This window comes from Cydia pomonella, chromosome 14 (assembly GCF_033807575.1).
Source record: "Cydia pomonella isolate Wapato2018A chromosome 14, ilCydPomo1, whole genome shotgun sequence".
Lineage (NCBI taxonomy): Eukaryota > Metazoa > Arthropoda > Insecta > Lepidoptera > Tortricidae > Cydia > Cydia pomonella.
The window spans coordinates 2,939,664-2,955,509 of record NC_084716.1 but is presented as its reverse complement, the minus strand read 5'-3'; the positions used below and the strand labels follow the sequence as shown (position 1 = coordinate 2,955,509).

At 35.5% G+C, this 15,846-nt stretch overlaps 2 protein-coding genes across 3 annotated transcripts in view; one reads left to right on the top strand and one right to left on the bottom strand.

Moving 5' to 3' along the window:
• LOC133524741 (uncharacterized) overlaps window positions 1-2,717 on the top strand; it is a 306,772-nt gene extending 304,055 nt beyond the window's left edge. Inside the window, exon 2 of the mRNA XM_061860892.1 lies at window positions 558-2,717. Within this exon, the coding sequence (XP_061716876.1) occupies window positions 1,692-2,594 (903 nt within the window). The 5' untranslated portion in view covers window positions 558-1,691 and the 3' untranslated portion in view covers window positions 2,595-2,717. The remainder of the gene's footprint in view (window positions 1-557) is intronic.
• LOC133524739 (leucine-rich repeat-containing protein 24-like) overlaps window positions 1-8,755 on the bottom strand; it is a 94,172-nt gene extending 85,417 nt beyond the window's left edge. Inside the window, exon 1 of one of the 2 annotated variants that reach the window (XM_061860890.1) lies at window positions 7,342-8,755. The gene's annotated coding sequence lies outside the window, so the exon portion shown is untranslated. The remainder of the gene's footprint in view (window positions 1-7,341) is intronic. The other variant, XM_061860889.1, reaches the window with a different exon arrangement.
• Window positions 8,756-15,846: the final 7,091 nt, after the last annotated feature.

Below are 15,846 nucleotides of genomic sequence, written 5' to 3'. Positions count from 1 at the left end.
TATAGCACTGCTGACAGCGTAATACAAATTATAGAATATATGTACCATATACTTTCCCTTCTCTTTAATGTCCTGTATTCTCCTTCTTCCCCTACTTACCTCTCGGAGAGATTTAAATTCTTAGCAGACGGCAGCGGACACCGACTCTGCTCCAGCGCGAATCTCTAGCTATGTATCCCACCTCACAAACATCGATCCTATGGCAAGTCCTTCACGGTTTATTCTGTCAAATTATGAAATTCTTTACCATCTTCTCTTCGACAGTGTTAATCTGTCGCATCGCTAAAGGCGAATTTAAAAAAGTTATGGCTTTCGGTCGAAACTTAATTAAAAGGATGTGTGCGGTATTTTAGTTATTGTATATATATATGTACTATATATTATAGAATATATATGTATTTAGTTGTATATATGTGTATATATTTGTTGTAGGTCATATACCATTGCATGTATATTGTAGGTTGAAATAAATACCTTTTCTATTTTAAATTTTTTTTTGCTCCAGTTTGTACAGTACGGATGTCTACCATCTCCAATTCTCCCTCAATTGCTCAAAGGTTAACTGGAAGAGATCCCTTAAAGGGATAAGTTCGCCTTTGTACTAATGATGAGTGTTTTATTTCCTGTTTTGTTTTCATTTCTGTACAATAGAGTTTTACTACTTACTACTACTATAGAATGAAATGAAAAATGTATCATAATAAAATACCACAATATTGTCGTTCTTAGTGATGATGTTTGGGCCGCTTGAAAAACAGACCAAATATGACAAATGATTTTTAGGTTTATGGCGGAGGGAGTAAAGTTTTTATCTCCCACCAAGCAGAAAGTTTCCGAACTTACAAGAAAACAGGTAGTTAAAAGTGATCTTTGTCAGATAACTTAGGGTTTGGGTCATTAATTTAGTTATTCCAGTAAAAATGATTACTTACTAACTAGCCCACCTAATTGGCTACTCGAGTAGATTTTACTCATAAGATCATAACTCAACATAATTATACAACGTGTTTTTATCCATTTGCTTTAACTTTAAGGGTAGATTGTTTACCTCTTATTGAGTTAATTTCTCTAAGAAACTAAGTTCCTAACTCTTACCGTTTTGGAATTATTTAAAATCTAAATTTATTCACTAATCTAAGATAAACCAGTGTAAAATCTTCTTAATTCATAACACCATAATTATTTTCTTCTCCTTCGTAAGTAAAGAGTTTAGAATGTTCCTTATGTACAACAAGAAGGTTTAAATAAATGAGTTCGTTTTAATGCTGCTTTTACTTGGCTCGCGTGTCACGTCAAATTGACAATACTAATTTGTTATTGTTGTTACTTATTTTATTTTCAAATAAATAATTGTGTTCACTTGCGTTGTGATGCCACGGTTTAATTATACGGCCGAAGAAGAGGCCGACATACACTTTATTTACGGTTTCTGCAATGGAAATGCCGCAGATGCAGCAAGGGAGTACCGACGTCGATATCCCAATCGACGCACGCCTAGACCTTATACTTTTATGAATGTAAGTATTTTCTTTATTTATTTATCTTCTTAAGTTAAATTTTTATAAAATGCTTACATATTAAAAGAAAAAAACAACATTTTATTGTTTTCGTATTATTTTTCATACTTTAGAAGTACTTTTCTCACTAACCTACTTTTATTACTGTTGCAGATACATAGACGGTTCCGTGAGATGGGTCTTCGTTCGGCTCCGCATGAACGTGTCATTGATTTGACAGTACAGGATGAAATCGGTATAATGAATTCAATTATTGAAGACCCGACGTTATCAACAAGACGAGTAGGCCGTATCTTTAACGTACCACACGCCAAAGTCTGGAGATTGTGGAAGCGATACGGTCTGCATCCTTACCATTACCGCAAAGTGCAAGGCCTTCTGCCACGGGACAATTTCTCGCGAATTGTTTACTGCCAAAGATTTAATGAGCTATTAATACAAGACCCACAACTTATTTCCAAAATCCTGTGGATGGACGAGGCTCAATTTACGAGAGCAGGAATAATAAATTCTAAAAATTATCACCATTGGGCTGACGAAAATCCAAAGCTGGCAAGGGAGTCTTCGTTCCAATATGAGTTCTCCGTAAACATGTGGGCAGGAGTCTTAAACAATCGCCTCATTGGTCCAGTGGAGATTCCAAACAGACTCAATGGCGATAATTATTTGGAATTTATACAGAATTTGCATTATTTGGATTGTTTCGGAGATGTTCCCTTAGAAACACTGCGGACGCATTGGATCCAACATGACGGAGCACCCGCACATTTTGCTCTTCGTGTTCGACAGCATTTGAATGAACACTTTCCTGGGCGGTGGATTGGTCGCGGCAGTCCAACTCTTGCGTGGCCCGCTAGGTCTCCGGACCTAACACCCTTAGACTTTCATATCTGGGGTAGGTTAAAAGAAAGAGTTTACGCAAAACCGGTGGCTACAAGAGAACAGTTGTTGCAACGAATTCGGGAAGAAGCCGACACCATGCGTCTCACTAATGTTAACCTAAATCGCGAGATACGGGCAAGATTAAACGTCTGTTTGGAGAATGAAGGCGGCCACTTTGAAAATAAGTTGCAATAGTAAGTTCCTGTTTTGGTTTCATGTAAATATTTAGTGTCGGCTTCTTCCCGAATACAGGACATCATTTTGTTAATTTATTTGATTAAGACTGTATTGTATGTAAATAAATTTTGTTACACTCAATCTTTAATTTCATTTCTGACTGTGCGACTATGCCATAAACTCAGATAATTAAAATAAAAACATTAAAAATGAAACTTTCACTACCAATTAACAAAAATAAAAAACTAAAATAAAAACTGCTTTAGCGGGGTTTGAACCCAGGACCTTCCACGGAGCTAAACTTGTTAAAGAGCACTGAATTCTGTCATCGATAAAGTTTTACACTGACGTTACATGGCAAAAAGTTGACATTAACTTTTGCCTAACTCAAAAGAAGCTTTTACAATAGCCACCAACTAAATATTTAATTGTTTTGTATGGGATACCAAAAAAAAATTTTTCTTTGAATATCGTAAATCGGTTTAAGGGATAAGTTTACGTTAATGTTCCAAGCACTATGACGAAGTTAAAGCAAATGGATAAAAACACGTTGTATTATAAAATTGTATGTAAAAATCCAAAGGTTTATATAATTTTGAGCATTTATGTTTGTTATTTCTGTAACCGAAATATATCATGAGACTATTCTAGTATTCGCTATTACTAAAATTGACGTTTTTTTTTTCATAACTAGAAATTAAATTCCAGTATTTTTACAAAGGTATGTTTCGTTTTTCTTTATGTGTTTTTAAATCAAATGACTAAACAACTGGTAAACGCTTATATGTTTTTTTATGTTCTTCCCGAAGCACACTGAAACTCATCACATTTTGTCCAAAAGTACACTCGGCTTAGTAACAATGAAATCGAAATAAATAATAAATGAGGAAGACTCCATAGCGGCGGCTATTCGGCAAATTGAGACGAAGGAGGAAAGCAGATGGATAAAGCCTGTACTGCTTAAATTAAATACGTGTTCCGGGCCCTGATTTGTATAACATGTGTACGGAAAAACGACTCGTATAAATGCATCTTAAAAATTGGGTGTAAAAGATTGACATTTTAAAAGCATGTGCTTACGCCGCAAAACATATACGGACTACATGACGATTTAGGTTACTGATTTAATTTTCTATCAGGATTTTTTTTCTTTTTCTACCTTCCTCATCATATCATACTGTCCTGGCCGGTTTCGACCACGGCGACTGTTGTAGAACTGATTAATGAGAGCGACGTTCGTGAGCTCTCAGGTGGCTGACATAACCGATTTTAAATTTAACCGGTAAATATGTAAACACAGTTGGTATCTAAATACGAATAAGTACAGGTGGTCAAGATGACAATTGTTTTCTCCAATCTCTTCTTCTTCCTCCTGCCCTTATCCCACGTTATGTGGGGTCGGCACAACATGTTCTTCTCTTCCATTCTCCTCTATCTTTCGTCACCTCAGCACTCACTCCTTTCTTTCTCATATCCTCTTTCACACAATCCATCCATCGTTTTTTGCGTCTACCATCCGCTCTCCGTCCATCATCATTATTTTTCCTATATGGCATTCATCCCTCCTCTTTAAATGCCCATACCACGCTAACCTACCACTCCTTATCTTCTCCGCTACCGGTGCTTTTCTCCAATCGAAAAGTATTTATATATCAGGGTAACAGATGCTACAAAAAGTCGCGTCACTATTTCTATGAGTTTAAGTTTCAGGTGCATAAATAAATGCCAATTATTATATGAACACATGTTATACTGTATGTACAAGTGTACACTGTTTTTCTGAAGCGCAGGCTGAAAAAAAGTCTTTAACCCTTTACGGCCGGGAAAAATATTTTGCAAAGATTCATAAAAAATGCATGTGAACCGTTTTTAATTGTTATAAAATACGCGTATAAAATGTTTAAAAAAATCCTAGTGTCCTTTATCATAAAAAAAATCGCGTGCACGAAAGTGACGTTCAGGAACTATCTGGAAATGCACTAACGTGCAAATTCATTGAGTTTTGTAAAATAATATGACTAAAACGCAACATTTTACAGAACAATGCATGTCTATGCTGCACATGCATAGCATATGAAGTAATCAGTATTCAATTTAGCATAATTATCACAATTTTCTTTAAGAATCAACATCTTAACGATTAAAGAATGATTAAAAACAATAATCAACAATTGTAGAGTACTCTCAATTCAACTACATCTAAAGGAAATGCTTGAAAAAAATATTTTGATGTGTAACGAACACGTTGCATTTAATACAACGAGTAATAGCCCTGCTGAAGCAGTCTGAAGCAGTCTGAAATTGGCGGGCTCTTGGAGATTTGGTATCGTCAAATTGAAGCATCATCTGAAACATCACTCAGACGCCTCAGACATGCTTCACTACGTCGTTTTCTTGGTGGTTTAACCAACATTTCTAAGATTTTGAAGCGAAAATCGAGTAAATCCAGTATTTCGCACCTAGGACGGCCTATGGCATCACAATCAAGCGAATATCCATAAAATGAATACTGATTCATTCACATGTAAAAAGAAAGAAAGAATTTAGTTTCAGTGTCCATCTCCTTGTTTAAAAAAAGGTCTCCCATGGGTTTATTAGTTCATAACTTTTTCTGAAGCTGTAACATACACGTATGACCGAATCTTTATCTCTCATCTCTTGACAACCTTAATGCTGATCGTTCCCGAGCAGTTAGACAGTAGGAAAACATATTTGTTGTCTTTCCTCCGAACTAGTGACACTGGGTCTGTCACCATCAGCAGGTAGGTACATCTCATCTCATCGTATTCGTCGTTTATTCTTTGATTTCGTTTTCAATTCATTCAAAAAGCGAATAAGGGAATTCTTCGAGGTCATCGTATAATTCCTCAACATGTGATATACTCGTATCATTATTGCACAAAATTTCAAGGAATTTTTTGCCTCTTAATGGACGCTTAAAAAAAACACAAATCTAACATTACAAAACGAAAAGTATTATAAAACCATCAAACATATGACTATTTCTTTTGATTTGATTTTCTGCGCAGAAGCCGGATAGACAAAAACTTGCAAATAGTTATGACCATCGATTTACGGGCTACGGCCGAACCCACAAATTCGTGCACTTCTTTTTTACGAGCATGTAGTTTCCCCTTAATAACTTATTGTTACTCTAATTTGTGATAAATAAACACACATAACTCTTTTACTGTAATAATTAAGTATTAAATAACAAGTTTGATACCAAAATTATACAAAATTAAGAACTTACGTGTGCCACTGCTCCCATCAAAAAATGCCACCATCTTCAAAGCAGTCTCGCGACGGACTGATCCTACTGACCTGCGGTATTTAGTACTGAAACGTGTCCCTAATGTCTGCAGATTCGATCGGAATAGGTCTGAGCTCGGAAAGACAATTTACTTGCGGGCAGGATTTTTTAAAAGTAATTTGCAGAATTATATCGAACCGGTCGTAAAGGGTTAAACATAAAATCACATCAGAATGTCCACTTAATGGCGCACATACATATACAAGGTGTAACAAAAATAAAGGGGATCCGTTTAAAAACACATAATTATTCGGTATCGTGGTCGGCAAACCGTCCATGGCAAGGCCAAAACATTATAGCGTAAAAAAATTCTCTTACTTTTTCCTCATCACATTACGATACCGAAAATGCCCTCAAGCGGATCCCCGCTGTTTTTGTTACACTTTTAAATATTGCTGATTTTAGAAATAAATAAACATTGAGATGAAAGAAGGATAAATCCTGCACGGCTTAAATTAGCTAAAATTAAATACATGTTCCACACTGATTTATGAAGCTTGTTTGTTTATGAGTACAAAAAAGCAAACAAAAAGGGATACTAAATCACGTCTGTTGGCTTATTAGAAAATAAAATGATAGAAGTATAAAAACCCATCTTTTATCATTAATATCATTATGGGTTCATTATGGGTATCTCTATCTAAAAAAAAACATTTAAATTTCCGTTTTTGACTGTTACCTCTTACAAAAGTAACAAAAACGATGTTTAATTAATTTAATTAATTAAATTTATAAATAAATAAAGCCACCAAATTACCTACAAAAAATATATTATGTTTCTTTCTTAATTTATTGAATCCAATTACTTCGTGGAAATCCATAGAAATTACAACAATAATATAGTTTTGCTGTTCTGAAAAACATAATGTGCTACGCAATTAGTATCAACCCAAAGTCGTCCAAACGTGTGCCATTCAATTAGAATTCCTCAACATCTCCAGCATCTAACAAAGAGAATTTTGAGCTTATTTATAGCTTATTTTTGTTGACTGTACCTATTTCGTACGTAACTAGACTCACTTAATCAATTGGATTTTCTCGCTACACGGATTTTACGTCGTCGTAATCTTCAAATATTCTGGAGAGAACGCAGCATTTCGACTTGAAACAACTTGACGATATAAAAAAAAACTTGTTACTTTGTTGCTTATGGTTCATTGATACGTACGAGTATTTTCTTAAGACCAATAATTCTATGTGTATTACCTTACCTACCTAGTAAGCACGAACGTGGAATGAATAATAAGGTTAACAATATTATATAAATCTGCACAAACAGGATACAACAAATGAACCGCCTTTTTTTGTACTAATTTAAATATTAATTTACAAGTTTCAAAGTAAAACCATTTTGCCGCCAACATTTCCGACACTATAAATAAACAACATTTCAAATACGTCAATTCCACGAGTAACAATTAGCCAGCCATAAAAAAAAAAACAATAACTCACCATAGAACATGGAACAATTCCTAGAACACTATATCCAACATATTCACAGTTTCAACATTTCAACACAGCACTGCACACGTGGAGGGTCGAACGGGGAGCGACACGATCGCGCGCCGCGGCAACCGGACAGCGTATGAAGCCGAATCGAGCCCCGCTCCCCTCGCGACATAAAAATATTTACGTACGTAATGCGTTCGACTGTAATTTGGTAAATAGATAAATATAACTTTATTCGTGGATAAGTTATCTACCTGTTGAAAATGCTACTCAGTAGTCAAGTTAGCTTAAAGCGGGAAGGGCTTTTAAATTGTGCGATCAAAAGCTACGAAAGTCGAAGAATAATGTATAAAAATAAGTTTATTGTGATTTAGCGTTCGATTTTGAGGAGGTATGACCCTAAATTTTAGTTGTTCATAAGAGTTATTTGCTGAATATTTTTCATTAATCTTAGCGTATAGGTGGCCTGCTGCGTGATCTGGTTCTCTGTACTTTTCATTGTACGACCAGCCGTTCTATGGAGTTATTATCACGCCTAGAGACATGACCAAAGTACTGCAGTATGCGCATCTGTACTATGGTCGATAGACGCTTTGTGATGCCGAGTTCCTGGAGTATGGACACGTTGGTGCGGAACTCTGTCCAGGATATGTCGAGCATCTTCCTCCAGCACCATATCTCTAGAGCATCCATCTTCCTCTTTTCCAACTCACGCACTATCCACGTCTCTGCCGCGTAAAGGAAGATTGGGAATATCAGTGTTCGTATGAGCCTGAGATAGGGTTTTAAATTTTCCTAATAAAGCTAACAAATCATTCATATTAAATTATTTATAATTATAACTCTCACAAAAAGCCTCAAAAGAAAATGTAGTAAATGTTAATTTCAGTAGAAAACAAGAGTTTCAGTGTCAGGGCGGCCACAGAAGTTGGTTCCAATCGTCTCGCCTTGCCTATTTTTATTTAAGTACCGAAAGCGGTCGCTCGCACAATTTAATTCATTCACCGCTGAGCTGCGGTCGTAGCGCTACGTCGTAGCCGATAACATGGGTTTCCCGTTATGTAATTGAGCTTCGTAGAGGCAAAACGACAACGTGTCGTGATTAGCGCCGAATGAGTTAAGTAAATAAATATCATAAGGACAATTTTACACACATCATCTTAGTCCCATAATAAGCTCGAAAAGGCTTGTGTTAGACGACATTATATACACCGTGTTCTTTTTTATTTTCGTTAATTTCAACTCCATTTCGGAGATAATCAATAATTTATTTTTATCTTATAAGGCCCGTACGACCGTAAACACTTGCCTTAGGGCCTGTTTACATATTGATTAATGTTTAGTACGAGTGTATACATATGCTACTAAACGTAAGTACCATTTCGGACGATTATATGATATGTCACAATTTTCAAGTATTTTGTTGAATTAAATAAACGCAATATGGTACATTTAATTACTTCATTTTTTATTTATTTAACAATGCCATTTAGTTACTTACCTTACGATGAATAATATATAGTAATATATAAATACTTCTGTACATAGAAAACATCCATAAATCAAGAACAAAGATTTGTGATAAGCACCCAAATAAATACCCATACCGGGATTCGCACCCAGGATCTCCTCCTTCCTGTTCCGTAGGCTGGATCGTTACCGGTATAGTTCGTTTAATTTCGCATTATAAAAAAAGTAAACAATCTTGACATGTCATTAAATTGAAATCCGTCATTTAAAAATCAGTAACTATTACATAAGAAAGCAAAATAATGTAAACGGTCGAATGTGATTTATAATTGAAACATATTTGCCGATACTTATTTTTACAAGCTTTTATTTAACTTGCCCTGTTAGTATGTATGGGACAAATCTTGCAAGTTAAATTTGACCCACTTCCCGGTTTCCGATGAAGCTGAAAATTTGCATACATATATGTAAGTCGGGTGACAATGCAATATTATGGTACCATCAATTAACACGATGGGAAGATTATACGTATAGTAGGACCACTTTAGACAAGGGTGGCAAGAGAGACTAGAAGGAGTTGGAGAAGGCCTTTGCCGACAGGCACACTGAACCAAGAGATTTCATAAGACTATTCAAGACTAACTTAGTATAAAAAAACAACAATCATGTTCAGAACAAGGGGGCGTCCACAAATTACGTAACGCAAAATTCCAAATTTTTTGACCCCCCCCCCCCTCCCCTCAATGTAACAGGACCGTCACGCTTATCTGGGACCCCCCCCCCCCCCCCTTCAATTACGTTACGTAACTTAATATTCAGAAAAGAAAGACAGGTGGTAGTATATATACTTTTTAATCAAAAATCTGTCTGTATTAATAAATCATTAAACTGTGGTTTCAAGGAATCAAGAAATTTAATCATCTATGAACGGGTTTTGGTTCCATTTCTTAATACATTCTATTAAAGGTAAATCAGAATCGCTTTCACAATCGGTATCGGCTTCGGTGGCGATCCCATCTTCTGTGGCTAATATTTTATAATAATACATAAAAAAACAAAAAAAAAAGTATGTATTATTATAAAATCGTGCGTGACGTAACGCAAACCTTGACTCCCCCCCTCCCCAACGTAACAGGACCGTAACGCTTGGCGTGACCCCCTCCCTCCAATTTGCGTTACGTAATTTGTGGACGCCCCCCAAAGGGAATAATAAAAAAATAGTTAGCAAATGTGGAGACGAACCGCCTTTAGCATAAGCAACATCATCGGGGCCACTTAACCGTTGCCGACCCTTGAGAACCCTAAATACCCGCTTCTTGGAGAATCCCATGTCGTAGCGCAAAGGAAATACCTTAGAATTCATTATACATTTATCATTAATCTTTATTAAAATTACAAGTTTACGCTTTCATTCCGTAAGCAGTTATAAGGCAGAGGTGAATAATAAATATATCCCTGTAATGATTTTGAACTTTGTTTCAAAGATAAGGTTAAAGGGTTAACATTCGATATTAACTTGTCCCAAGGCAATTTCAAAACTAGCAAATTTGAAGTAAATCATTATAGAATCAGTTCTGTATTAATGAAGTTCAATAACGTTATTAATTAAAATGTATTTACATTGTAAAAGGCGAACGTTACCCAATTAATAGTTAGATCTTAATAATATAAGTTCATGACTTAATTTCATTCGTAAAGGCTTTAGGTTTTGAACCATAAAGGTGACTTTCGGATGGATTTGGATTACTGCTGCGGCCTTCATGCCGGCATTGTATCTTTCAATTTCTTTGGTAAAATAAGGAACTAATTGAATGTCGAAGAACTTGACAAATATGTAGGTACAGCGTGTGGACGGTAAAGAATGGAAGACAATCTCTTACGGCAGAACTGTTGCGAAAGTGACCAGCTTTCAGCTTTAAATAATAGTTCCTAATCTCTCCGGTGGCGCTAGATAGGCTCATGAACTTACATCAACCATAGAGATATAATAATATAGAGATAAAATGGGGCAACAAATAACCCGATCAAATTACATACATAGGTTGTTTTTGTTGTTGTCAGGAATGTTAAAACGTGTTTTTAATTTTGTCACATTGCGTATGTCCCTTACGGGTGCACGCGTATAGCACATCTATATAAAATACTAGGTCTATGACATTTCATTCGGTGTATCGTGGCGCCACCTATTTTGATAGACACTTTTCATATACAGAGATTTTGCTCTTTTCTACAGTCCATAGTACAGCGACAGAAAAAGCTGTATGCTATCCGTATTGCTCTTAGCAGCAAGATAGCAAAAAGTGTCCGGCGAAAGGATATTCACAGACCACTAACACTATGTTAAAGAAAATTAAGATCACCGACACATATTTAAGCGCTTCCGTACAAATTCAGTATGGGAAAGTGACCGCTTATTTTAATTGCACCCACAATTACGACCAGTACTCGTGTAATTTAAAAATATTTACAAAAAATAAGCTTTAGCGGTGTGCCCCGGGCTATTATACTAGAACGTTATGAAGAATACAACTCAGTTGAGTTGCTCGATCGAAGCATTAAAAAAAAATACAAGTAAAATTGCAAGGTGTCTATGTAATATGTGGATGGATCTAATTACCCCTGTAATTAAATAAGATATTTATTTGCGCAGGTTGGGTCAATATTTTAGTAATTATTAGGGAATGTAAACCATTTTTTATTTGCATAAAATTTAGATTAATAACCGGTTATTAACCGGTTTTCCCGTATAATTTAAAACCGGTTTGCATTCCCGAGTATCAAGGAATTCTGAAAATTACTTGCCTGAGTATTTATCTTAATAATTTGTGAATCCAAATCAGTTAAAATATTCTAAATTTAGAGCTTTAATTACATTCTTCCCCAGCAGCGGCAAATCTGTCGACAGCGTAATAAAATTGTAGAAATTCTTCACGTCGATATTTTTGGACTAAAAGAAATACGTTCTTGCAAAACTCTGTCTGGTCAAAAACATTGAAAATCTTCAGGCAATTATTTATTCAGGAACCCGATACAGATCAAGATCCTAACCAGATGCAACTTGATCCAAGATATTGAACCTAGACTAGGATAGAGTAAGATAATTTCACTGACGGTTTGAGAATATTGAAGTTGAAATTGAAATAAAATTTTCAAAATTCTTATGGCAATGAAAGGATAGACTTTCCCATTAAATACATAATATAACTAGTAACATGTATGTATATACTGTAATCATATATACATACATTGCAAATAATGATGTCAATGCCGAAAATTGCTCAGAGTTGTTATGTTTTCTGAAATATTTTTCTCACTACACGTTCGAGAATTTCTGTTTTACCCTATTGTTGACTGGTATAGAATGCCTTAAAGCATGAAGCCGCCATTTGTACTTATGTTTAGAAATAATTAATAAAAATAATTGTAAGTCACCGTTTTCATTTGAATATACTTGCGCCTTATTGTGATTAAGTCTTCTAGTAGTATTTAGACTAGATAAATGTAGTCGTTATCTCAAGAACCTTTTTTATTCTTACTTGAAAAATCTTGGAACCGCCACGAAAGTCAGACATAAATCTAAGGCGGATTATATTAATTGAAAGGGAAAAATTTCCATAATTCAGAGAAAAAGTTCCGTAAGAATTGCGGCAGAATTGGATTTCAGTCTTTGATCATGGTTTTTGAAATAAAAAAATGCGGACAAAGAAGTACAGCTTCATTAATAATGATTTTGTGACATAATCAACAAATAACGGAAATAAATCAACTATCATCATCTCGTAGCGTTTGTCCCGGCTTACTGTCTATCTCGTAGCGTTTGTCCAGCCAAGAATTATTTTTACGAAAGCGACCACCATCTGACTTCCGGTTTGTTAAATGTTTGTTAAATTTTAATTTTAATTTTAGTTAAATTTTATTTATTAATTTATTAATAGCTTAAGTCTAAATGTCTTACTGTACTTATATTGTTCATCCTAAGATACTGGAATAAGGTGTGGTTACCTATAATTGGACAAACATCTACCCTTAATGTTATGTAAGCTACAGATTATTTTTTCTCTGATGTATTGTCTGTTGGTGATCCTAAATAAAAAAAAATAAAAAAAAGAACCCGCGACCTCCGGATTGCAAGTCACACGCTCTTACCGCTAGACTAACAGAACTTTTAGTAGGAACTATACATGCGAAAGCAAAAGTGACCGAGGCCTCTAGGGCCCAGGGCTGGAATTGAACCAGCATCCGAACCATGCTGTTCTACCTTAGAGTTGGCCAAAGGGCCCAATGAGCCGTGGCCCGGGTGGCCGAGTAGACTAAGTATCTGCCGCCAATCCGGTTCGAAGGACCATATGTAGCCGCCGTGCAGGTCAAGATCTCGACGACTCAAATAAAACTTCGATTTATAATGAAGTGAAGTTTCAAAAGGTACTGGTTTACAAGGGTTCTTGCCAAAACGGTTAAATGTAGAAAGTGTGATTTGCAATATTTGATCAGTACAAAAAGTTGTTTACATTTAGATGCTTCTAATTGGCCTCGTTAGAAAATATGTGGAGCGCTCCTATTGGTGCTTTTGAAAAGCCTCCGAATATTAGCAGAGCCCGACGGCTGCATTTAGCTACTGCATTGGGAATATTTTTATACAATAATAAGTTGCATTCGCAACACAAAGAACGCTGGTTCGATTCCAGGGAGGCCTTATTCACTTTTTATTACAGTATATTAAGAAATTAGGTATAGAAAAATATTCTGTAGCCATTTTAGTTTTTCAAAATCTCAACTTAATTATCGATTTTAAATGCCAATACAATTCGTTGCTTAAGAGCCCGGTAACGATTTTAGAGCAAAAATTTAAAATTGACAGATTTAGTCGTTGAAATTGTACACCTTTTGTTACGTAATATCTAAATAACAAGTATTGGTTTCTATTAGCACGTTTTTCATCTTGCCTTTTAATAATGGAGTCGCAAGCGTGCGTCCCCGGTAATAAGTGACGAGAAGGGACATTTTTAAAAATTCATGAAAAAAATTATGGTAGTAAATTATACAAAATGATGTATAAGAACAGTTTCAGCAAATGTTGTAGATTGCTTAAGTATCAAAATTACGTTGAAACTAAGTCAATTTTCGTAGCCTAAAATCGTTAACGGCCTGTTAACCAACCGCAACCGCGAGTTAAGAGGAAAGGGGACGACCACTTCTTTACACGAATGTCGTCCCCATTTATGTCTGGCTGGATATTGACGTAATGTAAAATATTTGTACATAATTTGATGTATAATTAACCATAGATATGCCCCTTCGTTAGACTTTTTTAGATTTTTTTATTATTATACGAATTGAATGCACAATAAAGAGTTTACTTAGTAGTAACTGTTACTAGGTACTGCTACTACTACTAAATGCTCCTAACTCTTATAATAATTAAGAATTCAAAAATATCAAACGAAGGGGCATATCTATGGTTGATGTACGGTCAACCTCAAAAATCATCAAACTACGCGTCAAACGAATTCGGTAACAGCTTAACAAAAAAAGATTAGTCTCTATAATTATGTGTTGTTACAACAAATAGTATATAATAGACACTTTTGAACGCGAACTCTAAAGATTTGGAAATATTATCCAGGGTGGCAGATATTTTGGCTGCGTTGTTTTATCCGCTACTATTGATGCTGACTGTACCTCGAACTGTGTCAATTTATTTTCAATAATGTTAGTATCTAGGGAGGAAAATGAGGACTACGTTTGTGTGAAAAGGCAAAAATTTGGTAAGTTACTACTTATGGGAGCATTTCAACCCATCAACGCGCACGAGATGATTTCAATATGCGAGTAATTTCAATATCAGATCTAGTTGAGATTGTCAAAGTGTGGACGCAGCTCGCTCTTTATTACTCTTCCTTATGTAATGTACTTTGTCAACGAACTCAAAAGTTGAACGTTATTATGATACGTGAATAAAAATACAATGTGACGAGTGTTCAATACCCCTAGTGTAAATTTATTCGATGGCGTAACGTGACGTACGCGTTTGCGGTAAGTCTCATTTTCTATGGGATTTTGAGTTTCCAAAACGTCCCGCTTGGCGCGCTGTTTCTAAATTCCATACTAAATGAGACTTAAGGCAAACGCGTATGTCACGTTTCGAAATCGAATAACACAAGGGGCTCTGACGAACACAGGTATATTAGTTTTCCACTTAGAAACGAGATTATAAATGGAATGACAATAATAAGTGCATAAATTAATTTTTATTAATGGATACATTTTTGAGGCCCATATTCCATCAAGTAGGTCCATAATGTGTCTTTGTCTTTTAAGTACGGAATGACGGGCACTTAAATACTCATGTCTGCTTGGAATCATGTGTCGATCAGAAACAAACAAATAATGCGTTGAATACATTATGAGTTTTGACGGGCGGGAACAGTAAAATTTTAACAGTGTAACTAGGAGTCTGATTGTAGATGTCAAATTCAATATAAATTTCTCTATAACATGACCTTTGTCACGTTTTCTGCAGCAATGCAGTCGGCTGCATTAATCCAGCTGCTGGATTCCAGCAGTATTGCAGCGCTATATTACTGCCGACTGCATTGCTGCAAATGTCAAAATCGATGTTGGTGCCCGTATTTTGACATTTGCGGCAGAAATGCAGTCGGCAGTAATGTCGTGCTGCAATACTGCTGCAGTAATGCTGCTGTAGTCTAAATACGAACAGTATCTTAATTTTTATTGCTAATATACACTGTCACTGCCAAGCCAGAGCAAAGTTAATGTGGTCGGTTTGTAAATTTATTTTAGTTGTACCAAGAATATCTATAATTACAAAAAACATTCCTAAGCAGCTAATATTGAAAACAGCAGCATTTTCTAACCTTACATTTTGGTCAGCCAAGCTATGAGCGAAATTAAATTGTTTTTCCTGTCTGAAATGTCTTTTCCGTTGTGACCGAGTTCTAATATCGATAAAAAAACATATTTTTAACTGTTCACTGAGCAATGACCAATAAAGTAAAAAGACTTGTCATGAAACGAAAA